The sequence below is a fragment of the Setaria viridis genome, chromosome 9 (assembly GCF_005286985.2).
Source record: "Setaria viridis chromosome 9, Setaria_viridis_v4.0, whole genome shotgun sequence".
Taxonomy (NCBI): domain Eukaryota; kingdom Viridiplantae; phylum Streptophyta; class Magnoliopsida; order Poales; family Poaceae; genus Setaria; species Setaria viridis.
The window spans coordinates 9,738,910-9,754,778 of NC_048271.2; the positions used below are offsets into that span (position 1 = coordinate 9,738,910).

The 15,869-nt window shown below is 39.7% G+C and overlaps 2 protein-coding genes across 5 annotated transcripts; both read left to right on the forward strand.

Moving 5' to 3' along the window:
* The first annotated feature begins 122 nt into the window (after positions 1–122).
* LOC117838186 (cationic amino acid transporter 2, vacuolar) lies at positions 123–5,055 on the forward strand. The gene is made up of 14 exons (XM_034718111.2): positions 123–534; positions 1,323–1,524; positions 1,702–1,786; positions 1,885–2,025; positions 2,114–2,232; positions 2,305–2,401; positions 2,483–2,655; positions 2,746–2,812; positions 3,277–3,435; positions 3,590–3,839; positions 3,943–4,051; positions 4,161–4,273; positions 4,353–4,428; positions 4,529–5,055. Exons 1-14 carry the CDS (start codon positions 375–377, stop codon positions 4,683–4,685), a joined length of 1,908 nt encoding a protein of 635 aa, XP_034574002.1. The 5' UTR covers positions 123–374; the 3' UTR covers positions 4,686–5,055.
* A 656-nt stretch (positions 5,056–5,711) lies between these two features.
* LOC117838183 (uncharacterized) lies at positions 5,712–15,361 on the forward strand. 4 transcript variants are annotated; one of them, XM_034718107.2, is made up of 17 exons: positions 5,712–5,945; positions 6,042–6,173; positions 7,453–7,590; positions 8,217–8,267; positions 8,532–8,621; positions 8,723–8,869; positions 8,997–9,107; positions 9,338–9,409; positions 10,383–10,853; positions 10,941–11,132; positions 11,912–12,079; positions 13,076–13,139; positions 13,304–13,428; positions 14,110–14,379; positions 14,459–14,593; positions 14,704–14,879; positions 14,971–15,361. In XM_034718107.2, the coding sequence occupies exons 1-17, from the start codon at positions 5,853–5,855 to the stop codon at positions 15,044–15,046; spliced, it is 2,511 nt and encodes an 836-aa protein (XP_034573998.1). In that variant the 5' UTR covers positions 5,712–5,852; the 3' UTR covers positions 15,047–15,361. The 4 variants fall into 4 exon arrangements, with proteins under 4 accessions (XP_034573998.1, XP_034573996.1, XP_034573999.1 ...); XM_034718108.2 differs by having other exon boundaries at positions 5,713–5,945; positions 10,944–11,132; XM_034718105.2 differs by having other exon boundaries at positions 10,383–11,132.
* The last annotated feature ends 508 nt before the right edge of the window (positions 15,362–15,869 follow it).

A 15,869-nucleotide genomic window follows, 5' to 3' on the forward strand; every position in this document is an offset into this window, starting at 1 on the left:
CTGAATCTAGGCGACTAAAACTAAAACATTCTATTTCCAGTAGAAACAAGGTCAGCTTGGTACAAGTAAAAACCTCCACGTGTAAAACTATAAAAAACTCTCCTCTCCGCGGCCTTCTGACTAGAAGAACACAGACTAGACTAGAAGAACACACGGGAGAGGGGGGAGAAGCGCGACCGCGCGGAGCCCAGAGAGCGAGAGGGAGAGCTGCCGCCGCCGAGCTCTCACCGTCCCCCATCTCCCTCCCTCCCTCTTTCTCGCCCCGTCCAACCGCCGCGTAATACACGGAACCCGATGCCCTTATCGGCCGCCTTCTGATCGAATCCGGCGAGAAAGGCCCCGGTTCTTCGCCGTCGGCGTCGCCGGCGATCTTGATGGCATTGGAGGCCGGGACCAGCGGCTGCGGCGGGAGTGGATGGGGCGGCGGGTTCCGGAGCCTGATGCGGCGGAAGCAGGTGGACTCCGATCGGGTCCGCGCCGAGGGCCAGCCGCAGCTCGCCAAGGAGCTCAACGTCCCGGAGCTGGTCGCCATCGGTGCGGCTTCTTCTTCTTCTTCTTCTTCTTCTTCTTCTTCTTCTTCTTCTTCTTCTTCTTCTTCTTTGTGATTCTGTGTTGTGTTTCACTTTTCTGTGGATTCCTGGTCCTGTGTTTCACGGAAAGGTCTGGGCTTTGGTAGTTTTGGAGCGCTAATTCCTTTGCGGACTTCTAGCGAATTCTGGTGAGAATGCGAGCTTTCCGGGGGGATTTATTAGGCTGATGGGCAATTATGCTGGTAAATTTGATGTTCTGGGTCAATGGAGTTGATTAGAGTTTCTGATTACTACTTTTTTTAGTGAGGATGCATGAATTGTTTTGCTCCGAATTAACTTGTACTTACTGAATTTCAACTGCTACCTCTTCTGAAAAACTGACGACAATAACAGGAGGATTTGTTTTTTTTTCCTCTTTTATCATGGCGTATTCTGTCTTTCTCTTCGAATAAAAGGAGTACAGTTGTTCCAATTTTATACAGTTTTGGGGATATGGGTCAGCGGACTTGTCCCTATTGTAAGGTTGTTGCTTTCCTTCCACTTGTTCAGTTGTTGATAGGTCAGTCAATGTTGGTTGCCAACTCAAATAATGAACCTCATGATCCTGCAGTCGTCACATTGTAGCTTCTTAAGTTGTCATATTGTTATTGAGGTTGGAGTTGAGAGATAGGTGCGATGGGCTGAGTTAGATTCTGAAGTAATGAATTTTGTTATTCCACTCCTCGCAGATCTTATATTTTAATTGATTCATATTATAAATTATTGTTAATGAACCACTGTATTATCTATCAGGGGTCGGTTCCACAGTTGGAGCTGGAGTATATGTTCTCGTGGGAACAGTTGCTAGGGAGCACGCTGGTCCAGCATTGACAATTTCCTTTCTGATAGCTGGAATAGCAGCAGCGCTTTCAGCTTTCTGTTATGCCGAGCTTGCTAGCCGTTGCCCCTCTGCTGGAAGTGCCTACCATTATTCATACATATGTGTTGGAGAAGGGTAAGTTACTGACTCATGGCTAAGCATGCATTCTTTTATGATAAGTGAATACTGCCTCTTTTGAATAATTACGGAAAACTGTATTATTTTCTATATACGCAAACAAAGAAATTTACATCTTCAGGTTCTATAAACAAATGTCTAGAATGAACTCACATTGTCGTTTTATTTACCTAGTGTTGCATGGTTGATTGGCTGGGCTTTAGTGCTGGAATATACTATTGGTGGATCTGCTGTTGCCCGCGGCATATCCCCCAATTTAGTAAGTGTGATTTCTCTAGCGTCTAGCTTCTTTCAGTTGCATTCAGTCAATGCTTTGAATCATGTACTTATTTTGATGAACTTTCTTTATCATTCCAGGCCTTGTTTTTTGGGGGACCAGATAGTTTGCCATGGCTTTTAGCACGCCATCAGCTTCCATGGTTTGATATCATTGTTGATCCCTGTGCTGCTGCTCTTGTTTTTGTTGTGACTGTTTTACTATGCGTGGGAATTAAAGAGGTGACTGTTTTTTATTTATCCATAAGTCTTTATTCCTTTTCTCCTCAAATATAGAGCATTGATGACCATTCTATTTGAATTGTTGCAGAGTTCATTTGCACAAGGAGTTGTAACAGTTCTGAATGCTTGTGTAATGATATTCGTTATCATAGCTGGTAGTTATATTGGCTTCCAAATAGGATGGGTCGGCTACAAGGTTTCTGATGGGTAATGCATAAAGTCTTTATGCTTCCTTTCTTTTCGAGGATTTGCGTGCTCATGGTTGTCTGAACTTTCCAGGTATTTCCCGTATGGAGTAAATGGAATGCTTGCTGGATCAGCAACTGTTTTCTTTGCGTTCATAGGCTTTGATACAGTTGCTAGTACAGCTGAAGAGGTAAGGAGGGACCCATCTGCCAAAGCTCATGCACTTCTGTTACAAGAGATATTCATTTTCTCCCTCTTTTGACCCTTGTAGGTAAAGAATCCACAGAGAGATCTACCATTGGGAATAGGTGTAGCGTTGGCTATTTGTTGTGCATTATATATGGCCGTTTCCATTGTTATTGTTGGGCTAGTACCATATTTCGCTATGGACCCAGATACTCCTATTTCATCAGCCTTTGCAAAACATGGAATGCAATGGGCCATGTAAGTCCAGTTTATTTGTTTACCCCCCTGTGCATGACTGTCTTGTAGCACACTTCTCACTGGCATACTCATTTTGCCATCTAATTTTAGGTATGTTGTGACAAGTGGTGCTGTTCTTGCCCTTTGTTCAACCTTGATGGGTTCACTTCTTCCACAGGTATACCACTTATAAAAGTATACATGACTAACATGTGATGACACCCAGTGGTTGAAAATGCAATGGGATTTGAGTTGATCCTAGATTCCTAGTGCGTGTGAACTTCTCGTTCTACTGACAGTGACTCCACAACAATAGTTGTGAACCTAAGCCATGTAACTGGCCAAAGCTGAATAGTTCGAAATCGTTGCAAAATATGATTGTTCTTTAATTTGCAATTTGATTTCAATGGCTAATTAAACATTATCGATCAATTACATTAACCCCGCATCCCTTGATTTTCAATTGAAGTCCATTCAACTAATGTCACAACTAATTTTGATGTGTCATGCCACATCTGTGACAGAAGATGATGCAGGCATACAGCAGTATGGCCTGCCAGATCAGCATTAGGCAGACCACATGGCATGACATGTTAATACTCGGTGTCACAAATTTATGATTCTACTTATTATTTTTCGCAGCCTAGAATACTTATGGCCATGGCACGAGATGGGCTGTTGCCATCCTTCTTCTCTGATGTTAACAAGCAAACACAAGTACCTGTCAAGAGCACAATTGTGACTGGCATCTGTGCAGCTGCTCTGGCTTTTGCAATGGATGTTTCACAGTTGGCAGGAATGGTAAGGAACCCACTGTCTAATATTGCTTGTATCTCAACTGTCATTTTTACATGGAATGTAAACTTCCCGCACTCCTGCAGAACTATACATGCATGTAAGCATTACAAATGCTGTAAGGTGGAGTGAAATAATAAAAATGGTATTTTTATTGCAGGTCAGTGTAGGCACACTCCTTGCATTCACCATAGTTGCTGTCTCAATCTTGATACTCAGATATGTTCCTCCAGATGAGGTCCCTTTGCCACCCTCTATGCAAGAATCATTCCGTTTGAACCAGGAATGTGATGAGGAAAAGGATAGGGATCTTCTTGGAGATGGGAACTGCAACACATCTCAAACAAATGATGTGATTGTTTTAGTAGAATCAATGAAGGACCCTCTTATTGAGAAAAGACAACATAAAGGTACACAAAATTGCCTTCAGGCTTTATACTTATTCATTGTCCGTGAAAGATACATTTTACTTCAGCTAGCTAATTAGAACGAATTTCCATGTTAATTCTTTAGGCAAGATGGACGAGACAAAACGTCGAAAGATAGCTGCTTTCAGCATTGGATCTGTGTGTGTAGGGGTTCTGATCCTCACGTCTTCAGCCTCTGTGACATGGCTGCCTTTGTAAGTACCCATATAATAACTGTCTGAAAGGATACTAGGATACTTCTATTGGTCATTTTTATGATCTATCACAATAACAAAAAGTCTAAAAATATCTGTCCTCTATCAGTCTCCCAATATGTATCGGCTGCATTATTGGCGTTGTTCTCCTTTTTGCTGGCCTTGGCATGCTCTCTTGGATCGACCAGGATGATGGCAGGCACTCTTTTGGTCATTCTGGAGGTACTTCTAAAAAATTTACATAACGCTGCTAGCCAGTACGTTCAGAATAAACAGTACATCTTTGATTTGTTTTCTGCAGGATTCACATGCCCTTTTGTTCCAGTGCTACCAGTTATGTGTATCTTGATAAATACATATCTGTTGATAAACCTGGGGTTAGTGCCTAATCAATTATTACATTTTCCATGCAAAACACTGGATGTAGATGACTGACTTCTCTCTTTGTGAATCATTGTTTGTAATGTTTTTTTTCAGCGGAGGCACATGGATGAGAGTTGGCATATGGCTGCTGATGGGTGTTCTTGTGTACATTTTCTACGGGCGAACCCACAGTTCCCTAACAGATGTTGTCTACATTCCGGTAGCACAAGCCGATGAGATATACAGGAGTTCATCAGGATACGTATCGTAGAAAAGAACAGCACTGCAGAGTGTCATGTGACGTATTAGAGTTGTTAAAAAACCGACAGATGATATAGTTGTTGTTGCAGATTATTGGTTATCAGCCAGGAAGACACGGAGGTCGAACGGACTGTTCTTTCTTTCGTACTTGGTCAACAAGATCTCATGGATGCAAGATTTATGCTGCGCGTGAGCCAGATCAATTTACACATTTTTGGAGTTTGCGTATAGATGTGGTGTATATAAACCCAATTGGGTGGAGTATGTGATATATGATGTGTATGATTCATGTACAAGCTTTTTGTACTGAAATGGGTGGACACTGAAAAGAACTACTGAAATATTACACTGATTGAAAAGAAGCACCTCCTTTGATGTCATCAACTTTCTCTTTACGCTTTGTTTAGTTGCAGATTTGCCCTACATCTATGTCACTATGTGGGGGAAAAGGTCTATCACACTATTCTCACACAAGTTAGCCTCTTAATGTAAAAGTTTACTGCTAACACTATGATCGAATGCCATTTTATGTTTGTGGACTTCATCTTTTCAGGCGATGTTGATATACATATAGCTCAAGATTTTTTTTTTTTGTGCGGGTATATAGCTCAAAATTCTTGAATTGGTCTCCTGCTGCTAGTATGGTTTGTTCATTCCTGAAACTCATGGAAGACAATAAGCTCTCTTGTATCCAGTCGGCATATGGTAAGTTTTATCGAACATCAACATTGCGACTCGTGGACATGTATGCGAGAGAGAATTCCATCTGTGCAACATTTTTTTTATAAAAAAAATATCAAAACCGTATAACTAGGGGCCCAAGCCTGAAAATGCTCGAATATTTGGCCACCCACTTCTCTTCCTAGTCATCTATATCCTCGTTGGCGGTCACACCTGGGCTTCACGGCCCAATACGGAGGCCATGACGTAAGAAGATATCGGCCCGCACCGGCCATAGCCCAGATCTTCCGCACCGAAAGCACCTCCGCGTTCATTCTCGCCTACGTCACCCCACCCCACGCAGACCTCGGCTGAGGAAAACCGAAACCCCTCCCAAATAAACTCCCCCGAATAATTCGTCGTCTCCTTCCCCAGTCTCCACCACTCTCCCCCTTTGCTCGCTCCCAAATCGTAAACCCTAGCCGCGCCCCAGCGCGAGGGCACCCCCGCCGCCGCCATGGGCGCCAGTCGGAAGCTGCAGGGCGAGATCGACCGCGTCCTCAAGAAGGTCCAGGAGGGCGTCGACGTCTTCGACAGCATCTGGAACAAGGTACGCCCGCCCAGACCACCGCCATTCTCCTTGGTCCTGCGGAATTTTTTCTCTCGCGGATTTTTGCGAATTATCTGATAGTTTTTTGGGGGGCAGGTCTACGACACCGAGAATGCGAACCAGAAGGAGAAGTTCGAGGCGGACCTCAAGAAAGAGATCAAGAAGCTGCAGCGGTACAGGGACCAGATCAAGACGTGGATCCAATCCAGCGAGATCAAGGACAAGAAGGTGAGAGTTACCGACGGTCCTGTCCCCACTCCCCTAGGCCGCTTTGATGTCTGTACTTGGAGGGGCATGGGAATGTTTATGATGCAATGCTGCTGCTTGCTGACTGCATGTAGCGATCTAGGTACAGTTACGCTGTTGTGTTTAGTTAACTGCTAAGTCGAAGGGTGCTTTGAAGAAGCTCTGTCTTGTACCGCAATATGGGCGGTGATCAGTGAGTAGGGACCTTGATTGGACAACTGTTCCGTTACTCTATATCTGTTACGATATATGGTTGTGGTGATGATTCTAGTGATATATGGTCAGTTTCTTATATCCTGTCAGTAGGATGAAGAGGTTTTTGAGGTTATTATTGATACAGCTCTCTTTCCTTTGCTGTTTATTGGCGTTAGTAGCTGTGCCGTTCTTTAGATTCTCTTGCAATTATCATGCTATACTCAATGATTCATTCGAATTTCCCAGACTGTTCTGTTAACATTCTGGGTATACCGGATTTTGTTCTTGTTATGCTTTTCTGTCGTCAAGATTGTCCGCTAGTCCACGTGCTACCTAGCTCTGAGTAGCTCTCATCTTGTTTTCTTTTTTTGGTAGGTTAACTTGTGAAGGTAACTGATACTTGACAATGAGACTTTGAGATCACTCAGTCCAGTCTTTCCAATTTTTCTCTGTACATGTTACATATTGCTATCTACATTTACTGTGCTGTGGATGCCTTTTATCTGTCATATTTGGTAAGAGTAGTCCATTACTGGCAGTTTATAACAAAAATCTGGTTGTCATTGTCTCCTTCAGGCTACTGGCTGGTCTATTTGTATTAGAATTTGTTTGATGAGCTACATACTGAGTATATCACGTTCTTATTGAAACACAGAAAGCATAAATGTTCTTAAACAGAGTTTGCAAATAATGGTACTTTTTAAACGTCACAGAGTCAGTAGTAAAATGTTTGTTCTGGAGTTGATGTAGTTTTCTTTTTCCTTCATAAATTGGTTACATTGCATATGTTTCAAGACAATTTTTTATTGGCGTCTTGTTGTTGGCAATCTAGTTTAACCATCCAATATTATTGTGAGCCCGAATAAAAATGTTATCACGATACTCTAGAAATGTAGTATTTACAATAATAGTTGTTTCCATGTTTCGGCATCTACCTTTTTTGATGAAATCATGTTTTTTTGTCAATATATATACATGTTTTTTATTTGCAAATGTAGATGTAATTTTTTAAGTTGCACTTTGCTTAATTTCTTGTTTTAATCCATTGTGATATATGTTGACATAGGTTAGTGCCTCTTATGAGCAGGCTCTGATGGATGCCCGTAAGCAGATTGAACGAGAGATGGAACGATTTAAAGTTTGTGAGAAGGAAACAAAAACCAAGGCCTTCTCAAAAGAAGGGTTAGGTCAGCAACCAAAAACTGTAAGCTCTTGGACTTCTTTGTTTGTGCTAATGTAGTTTCCAGTTTGGTGTACTTATTCAAATTGTTTATATAACATGTTTTTCCAAGACTTAGGTATGTGGATACTAGTTATAAATTATTCAGCACTACACTACTAGCCTTGTGAGATTATATTTCTTAGGTCCCATATGATTAATTCCTTTCTCGTATAGTTAGTTTTTTTTAGGTTGAAAGAATTGAGTCTGAACTAAGTATTCAACATTGGCATTGAGATGCAATGATTCACTGATGCAGCTTAGACATACAGGAACTAAATACTGCTTTATCTACACTCATGAGTTTACTTTTTGATTTAGCCAAAGTTATAAGCAGATTTATAGTCATCACTCATTTGTAGGAGGAATGTATGGATGATTTTAGGTTTGTGCCTTAGCTTACAATCAATTGCGGATACCATTTTATATCTCATTTGGTCCAGCACTCCAGCTCTAGGTTTAACATTTATGTCTACTCCACACACCTTTTTCAGGGCTGACTTTACTCGTCGCAGTCTACTACTCTAGTGCTATTTTTCTTGACTTGCTGTGTGCTTCGTTATATTGCAGCTCCCGCTTCATGGCTTATAATTATTTCTCACTTGGTGCAGGATCCCAAAGAGAAGGCCAAAGCTGAAACGAGGGATTGGCTTAATACTGTGGTATGTTGGAAACTGTTAGCTGTTACTCTTGTGTTCTTACGTTTCCATCTCTGCCTTTTGTTCTACAATTCAGAATGGGTGTGACTGTTTTCTTTGATCTGATTGCTCTGAAAATGTGACATTTATCTTTATTTGTCTCTTGTAACTTGATTCCTGTGTAGTTTTGTGATTACTGATGGCTCCTTCTACGGCTACTATTTAATCCGTAGTTGGTAGTGCTTGGAATATATCTAATGTAGCTCCTGGGCCATGTTATCTTTACAGGTTAGTGATTTGGAAAGCCAGATTGATAACTTTGAAGCAGAGGTTGAAGGGCTTTCAATTAAAAAGGGAAAACAAAGACCACCTCGACTGGTATGATCAGTTATATTCATTTCAGACTGGTCCTGTTTTGATCTTTATGGAACTTGTTTTTGATGATCTGTGCTATATAAGAAGTGATTTTGCATACTTAGGTACATTTAGAGAAGTCTATTACGCGGCATAAAGCTCATATAAAGAAATTGGAGTCAATCTTGAGACTTTTGGATAATGATGAGTTGAGTCCTGAGCAAGTCAATGATGTTAAAGATTTCCTTGAAGACTACGTTGAACGTAATCAGGTGTGATTATCTTCTTAGTTAGCCTTGGTAATATCCTCTTTTGATGTTGCATGCTAATTGTGATAACACACAGGCATATGATGGACCTTTTGTTTGTTCCTTTTTTATTTCATTCATTCATATTTAGGAAGACTTTGATGAATTCAGTGACGTTGAGGATCTCTATAGCACATTGCCTATGGAGAAGGTTGAAGCACTTGAAGACATGGTTTCACTTGCTCCTTCCAGTCTTGTGAAGGTAAGCTATAATGCTGCCCTGCTGGTGCTGTGATCTTGCGATCTTGTTAACAGAAACAACTGGCAAAATTAACAGTTTTTATGTGACTCCTACAACGTTAGTAGAGGTCCTTTCTTATTCACATTTGGGCTGTGTTTATAATTGAGGTTGTTGCTTAGCCTTGCGTATTTACTTTTTTTTGGCTTTTGGTTGTTGTTATATGTTTTTCAGCAATGTTTCATAATTGGCAGGGTGTTGCTTCTGTTTCCACCAGTGCAGTTTTGAGCACGAAGACTTCTTCAGTTGCAACTTCATCTACTCAGGCATGTGCTGTTAGTACTTATTTATTGTTTGATGGTTTGTTATACATGTGTACTCCCTCCATCTATGTTTATAAGGCATGCTATGACTTGGCACAGTCTTCCAAATAACACTTTGACCATTCATTTATCTTATATTATATTGTTTATGGTTATAAACTTATAATCATTGTAGAGTGTATTTGATTACAAATCCAACCATATAAAGATTACATTATAAAATAAAAAATTAATAATCAAATTATTGGTCAAAGATTGGAAAGTTTGAATCTTGATATGTGTGTGCGCCTTATAAATAAAAACGGAGGGAGTAATGCAATATAATAAATATTTTATACTCCCCTCTGTTTCTCTATGTTGGCTTTGGGGGAATGCTTCTCGCAATGTTTATCCTTCAAGGATTTCAAGAGTGCAGTTATTGCAATGTTTCCATTACACGCCTAATTAAATGCTTTGAAAAAAGAGGAGTTCTATCATGTCACTAAGGCTAATCCCAACTATGATATGCATTGTAAAAGTGGTGTATTATTCTCTCGTCATATGACGTGACATCTTTGGAGAGCATGACACAACTATGTATTGGGATTAGAACTATGTAGGGGTATGGATGGGCATTTCACATTGATTTTTTTTTTCTTGGAGCTCAAAGTTCTTTGGTTATGGTGTGCTGTGGACATACATAGTGAAACAGAGGGAGTTAGAATATGCACCTGATTGTTAGTATATTAACACACAGTACCAACTTTGCTGCTGCTTTCTTGTGAATTTCAAAGTGCTACTGTTGAATCCGTTGATGTGTGTCCATTCCCTTTACTCCTTAGAGCTACGATTTCAATTTCCATTGGTTTTGCTATTCTGTTGGTACAATAAGAACATCTTCAAAAAGATTAGGGCATAATGCTTCAGGTGTGCCTCATGCCATATTTTTGTTCTTTTATTTGCCTTCTGTCTTAACAACTATTTCTCCTTTTTTCAGCCTACTGTATCAACAACTACTTCACAAAGTACATCACAAGATCAAACAGAGGAGACGGCTTCACAAGAAAGCAATCCTGAATCTATGCCACAAACGCCACCTTCAAAAGGTGGAAATCTTGGACCTTCAGTGCCAGTTGTGCCCATTGCTATCAGTACTGGTAGCGTGCCTGTTTCTGTCCCTGCAGAAACCATTAATTCCCCTGTGCGGCCAACTGTTCCTACCACAGCGGCTGCAATACTTTCTTCTGCTACTCCACGAAGTGCTCCTGAGAGTACACCTGTTGTAACCTCAATTCCTGCAAACTTATCTGGCACCTTGAAGGATGATGACAGCATGAGTTTTCCTCCACGAAGACCATCTCCTGCCATTACTGAAATTGGAATTGGCAGGGGCATAGCCCGTGGAGTAACTAGTCAGACATTAGGTACAGCTCCCATAAGTATTGGTCCAGTCCCTGGAAATGGATCGGTTAGTGCACTCCCTGCAATAAATGACTTGTCCAAAAGAAATCTATTGAACACTGATGAGAGAATTAACAGTGGTGGTCTTTCTCAGCAGTTGGTTTCGCCTCTTGGTAATAAAGTTCAACCACAGCAAATTCCCAGGACTAATGATGCAATTAGCTCTGATTCTGCTAGCACAAATGAAAACCCTATTCTTGGAGGAAGAGTATTTTCTCCTCCAGTTGTTTCTGGGGTTCAATGGAGACCTCAAACTGCTGCTGCATTTCAAAATCAAAGTGAAACTGTATGTACCTCTTCTGTTGCTATTTTCTTTTTACAGTCCACTTGCCCTTGCTCCCTTGAATACTTGATCATACTTCATAATATCTTTATAGGCTTTCCATATACAAGTTGATGGTTCAACAAGACGTTCTGTTTCTTACTCTATCAACTACTGCATCCAGTAACTTTGCAGTGATGTTTTGGAAATTTCTCCCTCTTTTAAATTAGTAGGGTGTATTAGGACTAGAGCCAATGGTACAAATCAACTAATCAAGGAAATTAGAAGAGAAAATGACTGAATTATCCTTATTAAAATATACTGGGAGCATCAGAGGCTAGTGAGTGCATGTAGGTTTTTTTTGATAAATCGGGGCAGTGATTTAAAGTATAAAAAATTTGCATGCAAGAGAATCGAGGGTGTATCAGTTTAGATTTTCAACTTTAATATTTTGATTGGGCGTGTTGAAATAGCACACAGATTTGCCTGGGAAAGCTCTATAGAATATTATAATTTTACAAAGTACTGTAACTATGCTATAATAACTTGAAAGCATAGTTACAATACTTCAAAAATTATAGAGTTACTTGTTAAAGGCATGTCTTGGAGGGGCATGTCAAATTGTCAATGACCAAAATATCAACCTTTTTTTTACTGGGAAGTTACTCAAATTGTTTGGATGCATAAAAACTACAGATGCTTTTCTACTGTAAACTTTTTTCATTTTGAACTTTTGATAATCCCTCACTGGGGTAACAAATACATGATTACCTATATGATTTTTTTGCTGACTCTGTTTCCAGAGTCAATTTCGTGGAAGGCCTGAGATTTCTGCTGACCAAAGGGAGAAGTACCTACAAAGATTGCAGCAAGTACAGCAGCAGCAAGGCAGTCTTCTTAATGTTCCTCATATAGCTGGCATAAATCAGAAGCAATTTCCGACACAGCAGCCAAATCCCCTTCTGCAACAGGTTTCTTTTTTTTCTACAGTACTAATATCTGATGCATTGTCAAGCGATTTAGAAATACAACTAGCTGAGCACATACATATTTTTATTCTCTGTTTTCGTCTTGAGGTGTATTCTCTGTTTGTCCTGTTCTTAGTCTTGTATGCTAAACTCATCATTAGGTGCTATCAGCCTACCATACTAATAGTTTATTGATGATCAAATCAACTAAAAAATAGTGAAATGTTGTATAGAATAGAGATAATCCTCAATGTGATTTACCACCCTTCAAATTTTGAAGCTCTATTGATGACAAAAGGATACTTAAAAATTGTAGTTTATCGTGAGTGCTCATATTTTATTTTTCAATTGGGTTTAGAATAAATTCACGAAGGTAAATTACTTTTGTAGCTATTGCAAAACCACATTTGTAGAAAACTCCCTTTTTCACAGAACTAATCGACTTCATAAAACTACATTTCCATTGTTATTATATATTGCAGAACTTTTCTACTTTTAGTATAACAGAACTGCAGTTTCTTTTTATCACTCGTTGCAAAACTACACCATCAAAAAGTGTAAATTTGTGAAATTGAAAGATAATAGAAATGTGCTTTTGCGATACAAAAAGTTATATTTTCATGATATAAAATGACAATGGAAGTGTTGTTTTCAGAATTTCAAGGATAGTTCTGTGATACAAAAGGACAGGAAAGTGTGTACTTTGTGAAATAGGTTTCCAAAAGTGGGTGCGATAGTTTTCACCATTGTTTTTGTGAAATTTACTCATTTGTTTATGATTTACTGTTGGCATTTCACTGTTATGGTTCGACATAGAGAAACCCAAGCTTTTTTAGTTCATTTTGTGCCTGATTAATAGAGTTGGTGCATATCACCCCTTTTTTGGCAATTGTTATTCCTCGCTTGAAATTTTGAGATGTCTTTATTTTATTCTATTTTATTTTTGTTGCTTGTACTGTAGTGACCGGTTATGCATTATTGATTAGTTTATTTATGCAGTTTAACTCACAGAGTTCTTCTATATCTTCCCAAGTGAACCTTGGGCTTGGAGCTCAAGGATCAGGTATCACCTCTGCTTTCTGATGTCATCTACATCATAATTCCTAACCCCCAATTCTATAGAACTTTGCTGAACACCGACTTTCACCTGGGCAATACATTGCAAGGGTTGAAGTTATGATCATTAATTGTTTATTATGAGCATTGAGAATTTACCCATCTGTGCAGATGCTGGGCATGTAAAAAGTGAAGAACAACAACAAAGTTTGGCTGAAGATGTTGGTGTTGAATCTGCTGCAACAACTGGAGCAAATAAACAAACAAGTGAAGATGACACAAAGATTCCTTATCCGGTATGTCAATCTTTTGCACATGTATGCTCATGAAACCAGACGTGTCTTTGTTCATTTGTTTTTCAAACTGTATAGGTATTCCAGTTCAGTTACTTTGAAAATTGAACTAATATGAAAAGGCTGAATTTACCTAGTTATAAAATCAGTTATATTTATCAGGTTAAATCTCATCCTTTTAAGGAAACTCATGTTAAAGTTAGATTTACAACATCTTGATTGCTCCTAAAAAGCAAAAACACCTCAACAAACAGTCAATAATGTAATCATATCTATTATGGAAAGGGAAATACCTGAGGAACTATAAATATGTAACTCATCAATGGAAATATAAAAGATTATAAAGTTTTAGAATGTTATGTACAACTGAAATTTTGAGAACTTGATATATACAGATGCTATCGTCCTTGCAAAACGTCCAATGGACAATTGCTAACTTTTTTTTCATTAGTTCATGTTTTGCATATCCTGTCTTGCTCTTCAAGGTTCCAAACTTTTTATTTTTAATGATCATTTAACTATATGATGGACCATTATTTGTATGATCCACACAAGCTACTTGGACTAACCCTCCTGTACTGTTTAAGTGGAAATTCCGACCAAACTGAACATAGTAATATCTTCCTGTTCTGTGCTTAGCTTCCTTTAATACCTCAGCACAATCTTCTGGTTTGGTTTTCACAGAATCCTTCAGCACCTGCAACTGAAAACACTCAGCTGCCTAGGGACACTGATCTATCACCTGGGCAGCCTTTGCAACCTGGAATGTCATCATCTGCTGTTGGTGTTATTGGCCGAAGAAGTGTATCTGATCTTGGTGCAATCGGAGATAACCTCACTGGAACTTCTGCAAGTTCTGGTCATGATCAGCTTTATAATTTGCAAATGCTCGAAGCTGCATTTCACAGGCTTCCACAACCCAAGGACTCAGAGCGTGCTAAAAATTATGTTCCGGTATGGGTTTTTGAATGAGATTGGTGCCTGCTACCAAGGTTTGAGTATATTTTTCTAATTTTCTTACCTGCATTTTCAGCGGCACCCTGCAGTCACCCCTGCTAGTTACCCCCAAATTCAGGCACCGATTGTATCGAATCCTACCTTTTGGGAAAGAATTGGTAGTGACACATTAGCTACGGATATGCTGTTCTTTGCATTCTACTATCAGCAGGTTAGTTTTCCCAGTCTTTTCCAACTTTATAGTTGTTTTCCTGGCACGAGGAGCGAATTTTTAACAGTTGTCAATTGTTTGGTCCTAATGATGTTCTTCTGCTGCTGTAGAACACATACCAACAATACTTAGCTGCTAGAGAATTGAAGAAGCAATCATGGAGATTTCACAGAAGGTACAATACTTGGTTCCAGCGGCATGTGGAGCCACAAGTTACAACCGATGAGTATGAGCGGGGCTCCTATGTGTACTTCGATTTCCATGTCACCGAGGACGGCTCAGGATGGTACGTGGTCCTTGCTGCCTTGATATTAGTTTGTGGGGCACCACATTTCCAAATGACTGGACTTATAACCTGTTACTAACACTGCCTGCAGGTGCCAAAGAATCAAGAATGACTTCACATTTGAGTACAACTACCTTGAGGATGAGCTATCGGTACAGACAAATTAGAGTGCCATCTGCCATGGCAGTAGGTCTAATCGAGCCATTGTGTCCAATGTGAATCTTGTAACTTTCGGAAGGTGTCTTAACTGTTATAATCCGGGACTCTATAGAACAATTCCCTAGCTGTAAACTAATGGGTGAAGTTGGTGCTACCCTGTGCATTTAGGTTCTGGTGCACCGCTCATGTGGGTTATGTCAACAAAGTGAACAAACCAGTGTGTCTCAGCTGTACATGGCTGTTCTGATATTCATGTCAGAGTCATGGGGGCTCCGAAATTTGTTTCGGATCTTCCTTTGCCCCTGTGTTTAATTTCTGTTTAATCTTGAGTGATTTTGCTTTAAATTTTGCAAGTTTCTGTTTTGTCCTAAAAAATTTTAGAGTTGTTTGTTTTTTAGTTATAACTTGGATGTCCTTTTAGTTAAAGTCTTTTGAGTGTACAATAATTTTTTTTAAAAAGTATTGGCTCAAGACATTTTCAATTGATAATTTTCTAGTTGTGGCTCTCTTGCTAGTACTAATATCTCAAGTATGTCAATCAATTATAAATGCATATGGATTAACCGCATTAATTATACCTTTCCTTATTTATTGGTGGCAGGCTTGCATGCAGATTTGCATGCATGGCCAAATAAGCCACTTGGGAACTCAAATTTAGTTCAATCAGAAATGGAAGGTTTCCGTGACCGTAAGGCAGGAGGTGGCGGTTTGGGGAGATACGGATGTCGTGGAGAAACAGTTTGACCACCGGGTAAGATTTACCTGACAGTCAACTTTGAGGTGACCGCTTTTCCGCCCATGACACAGATATTTCTCTTCTGATTGTGCCTT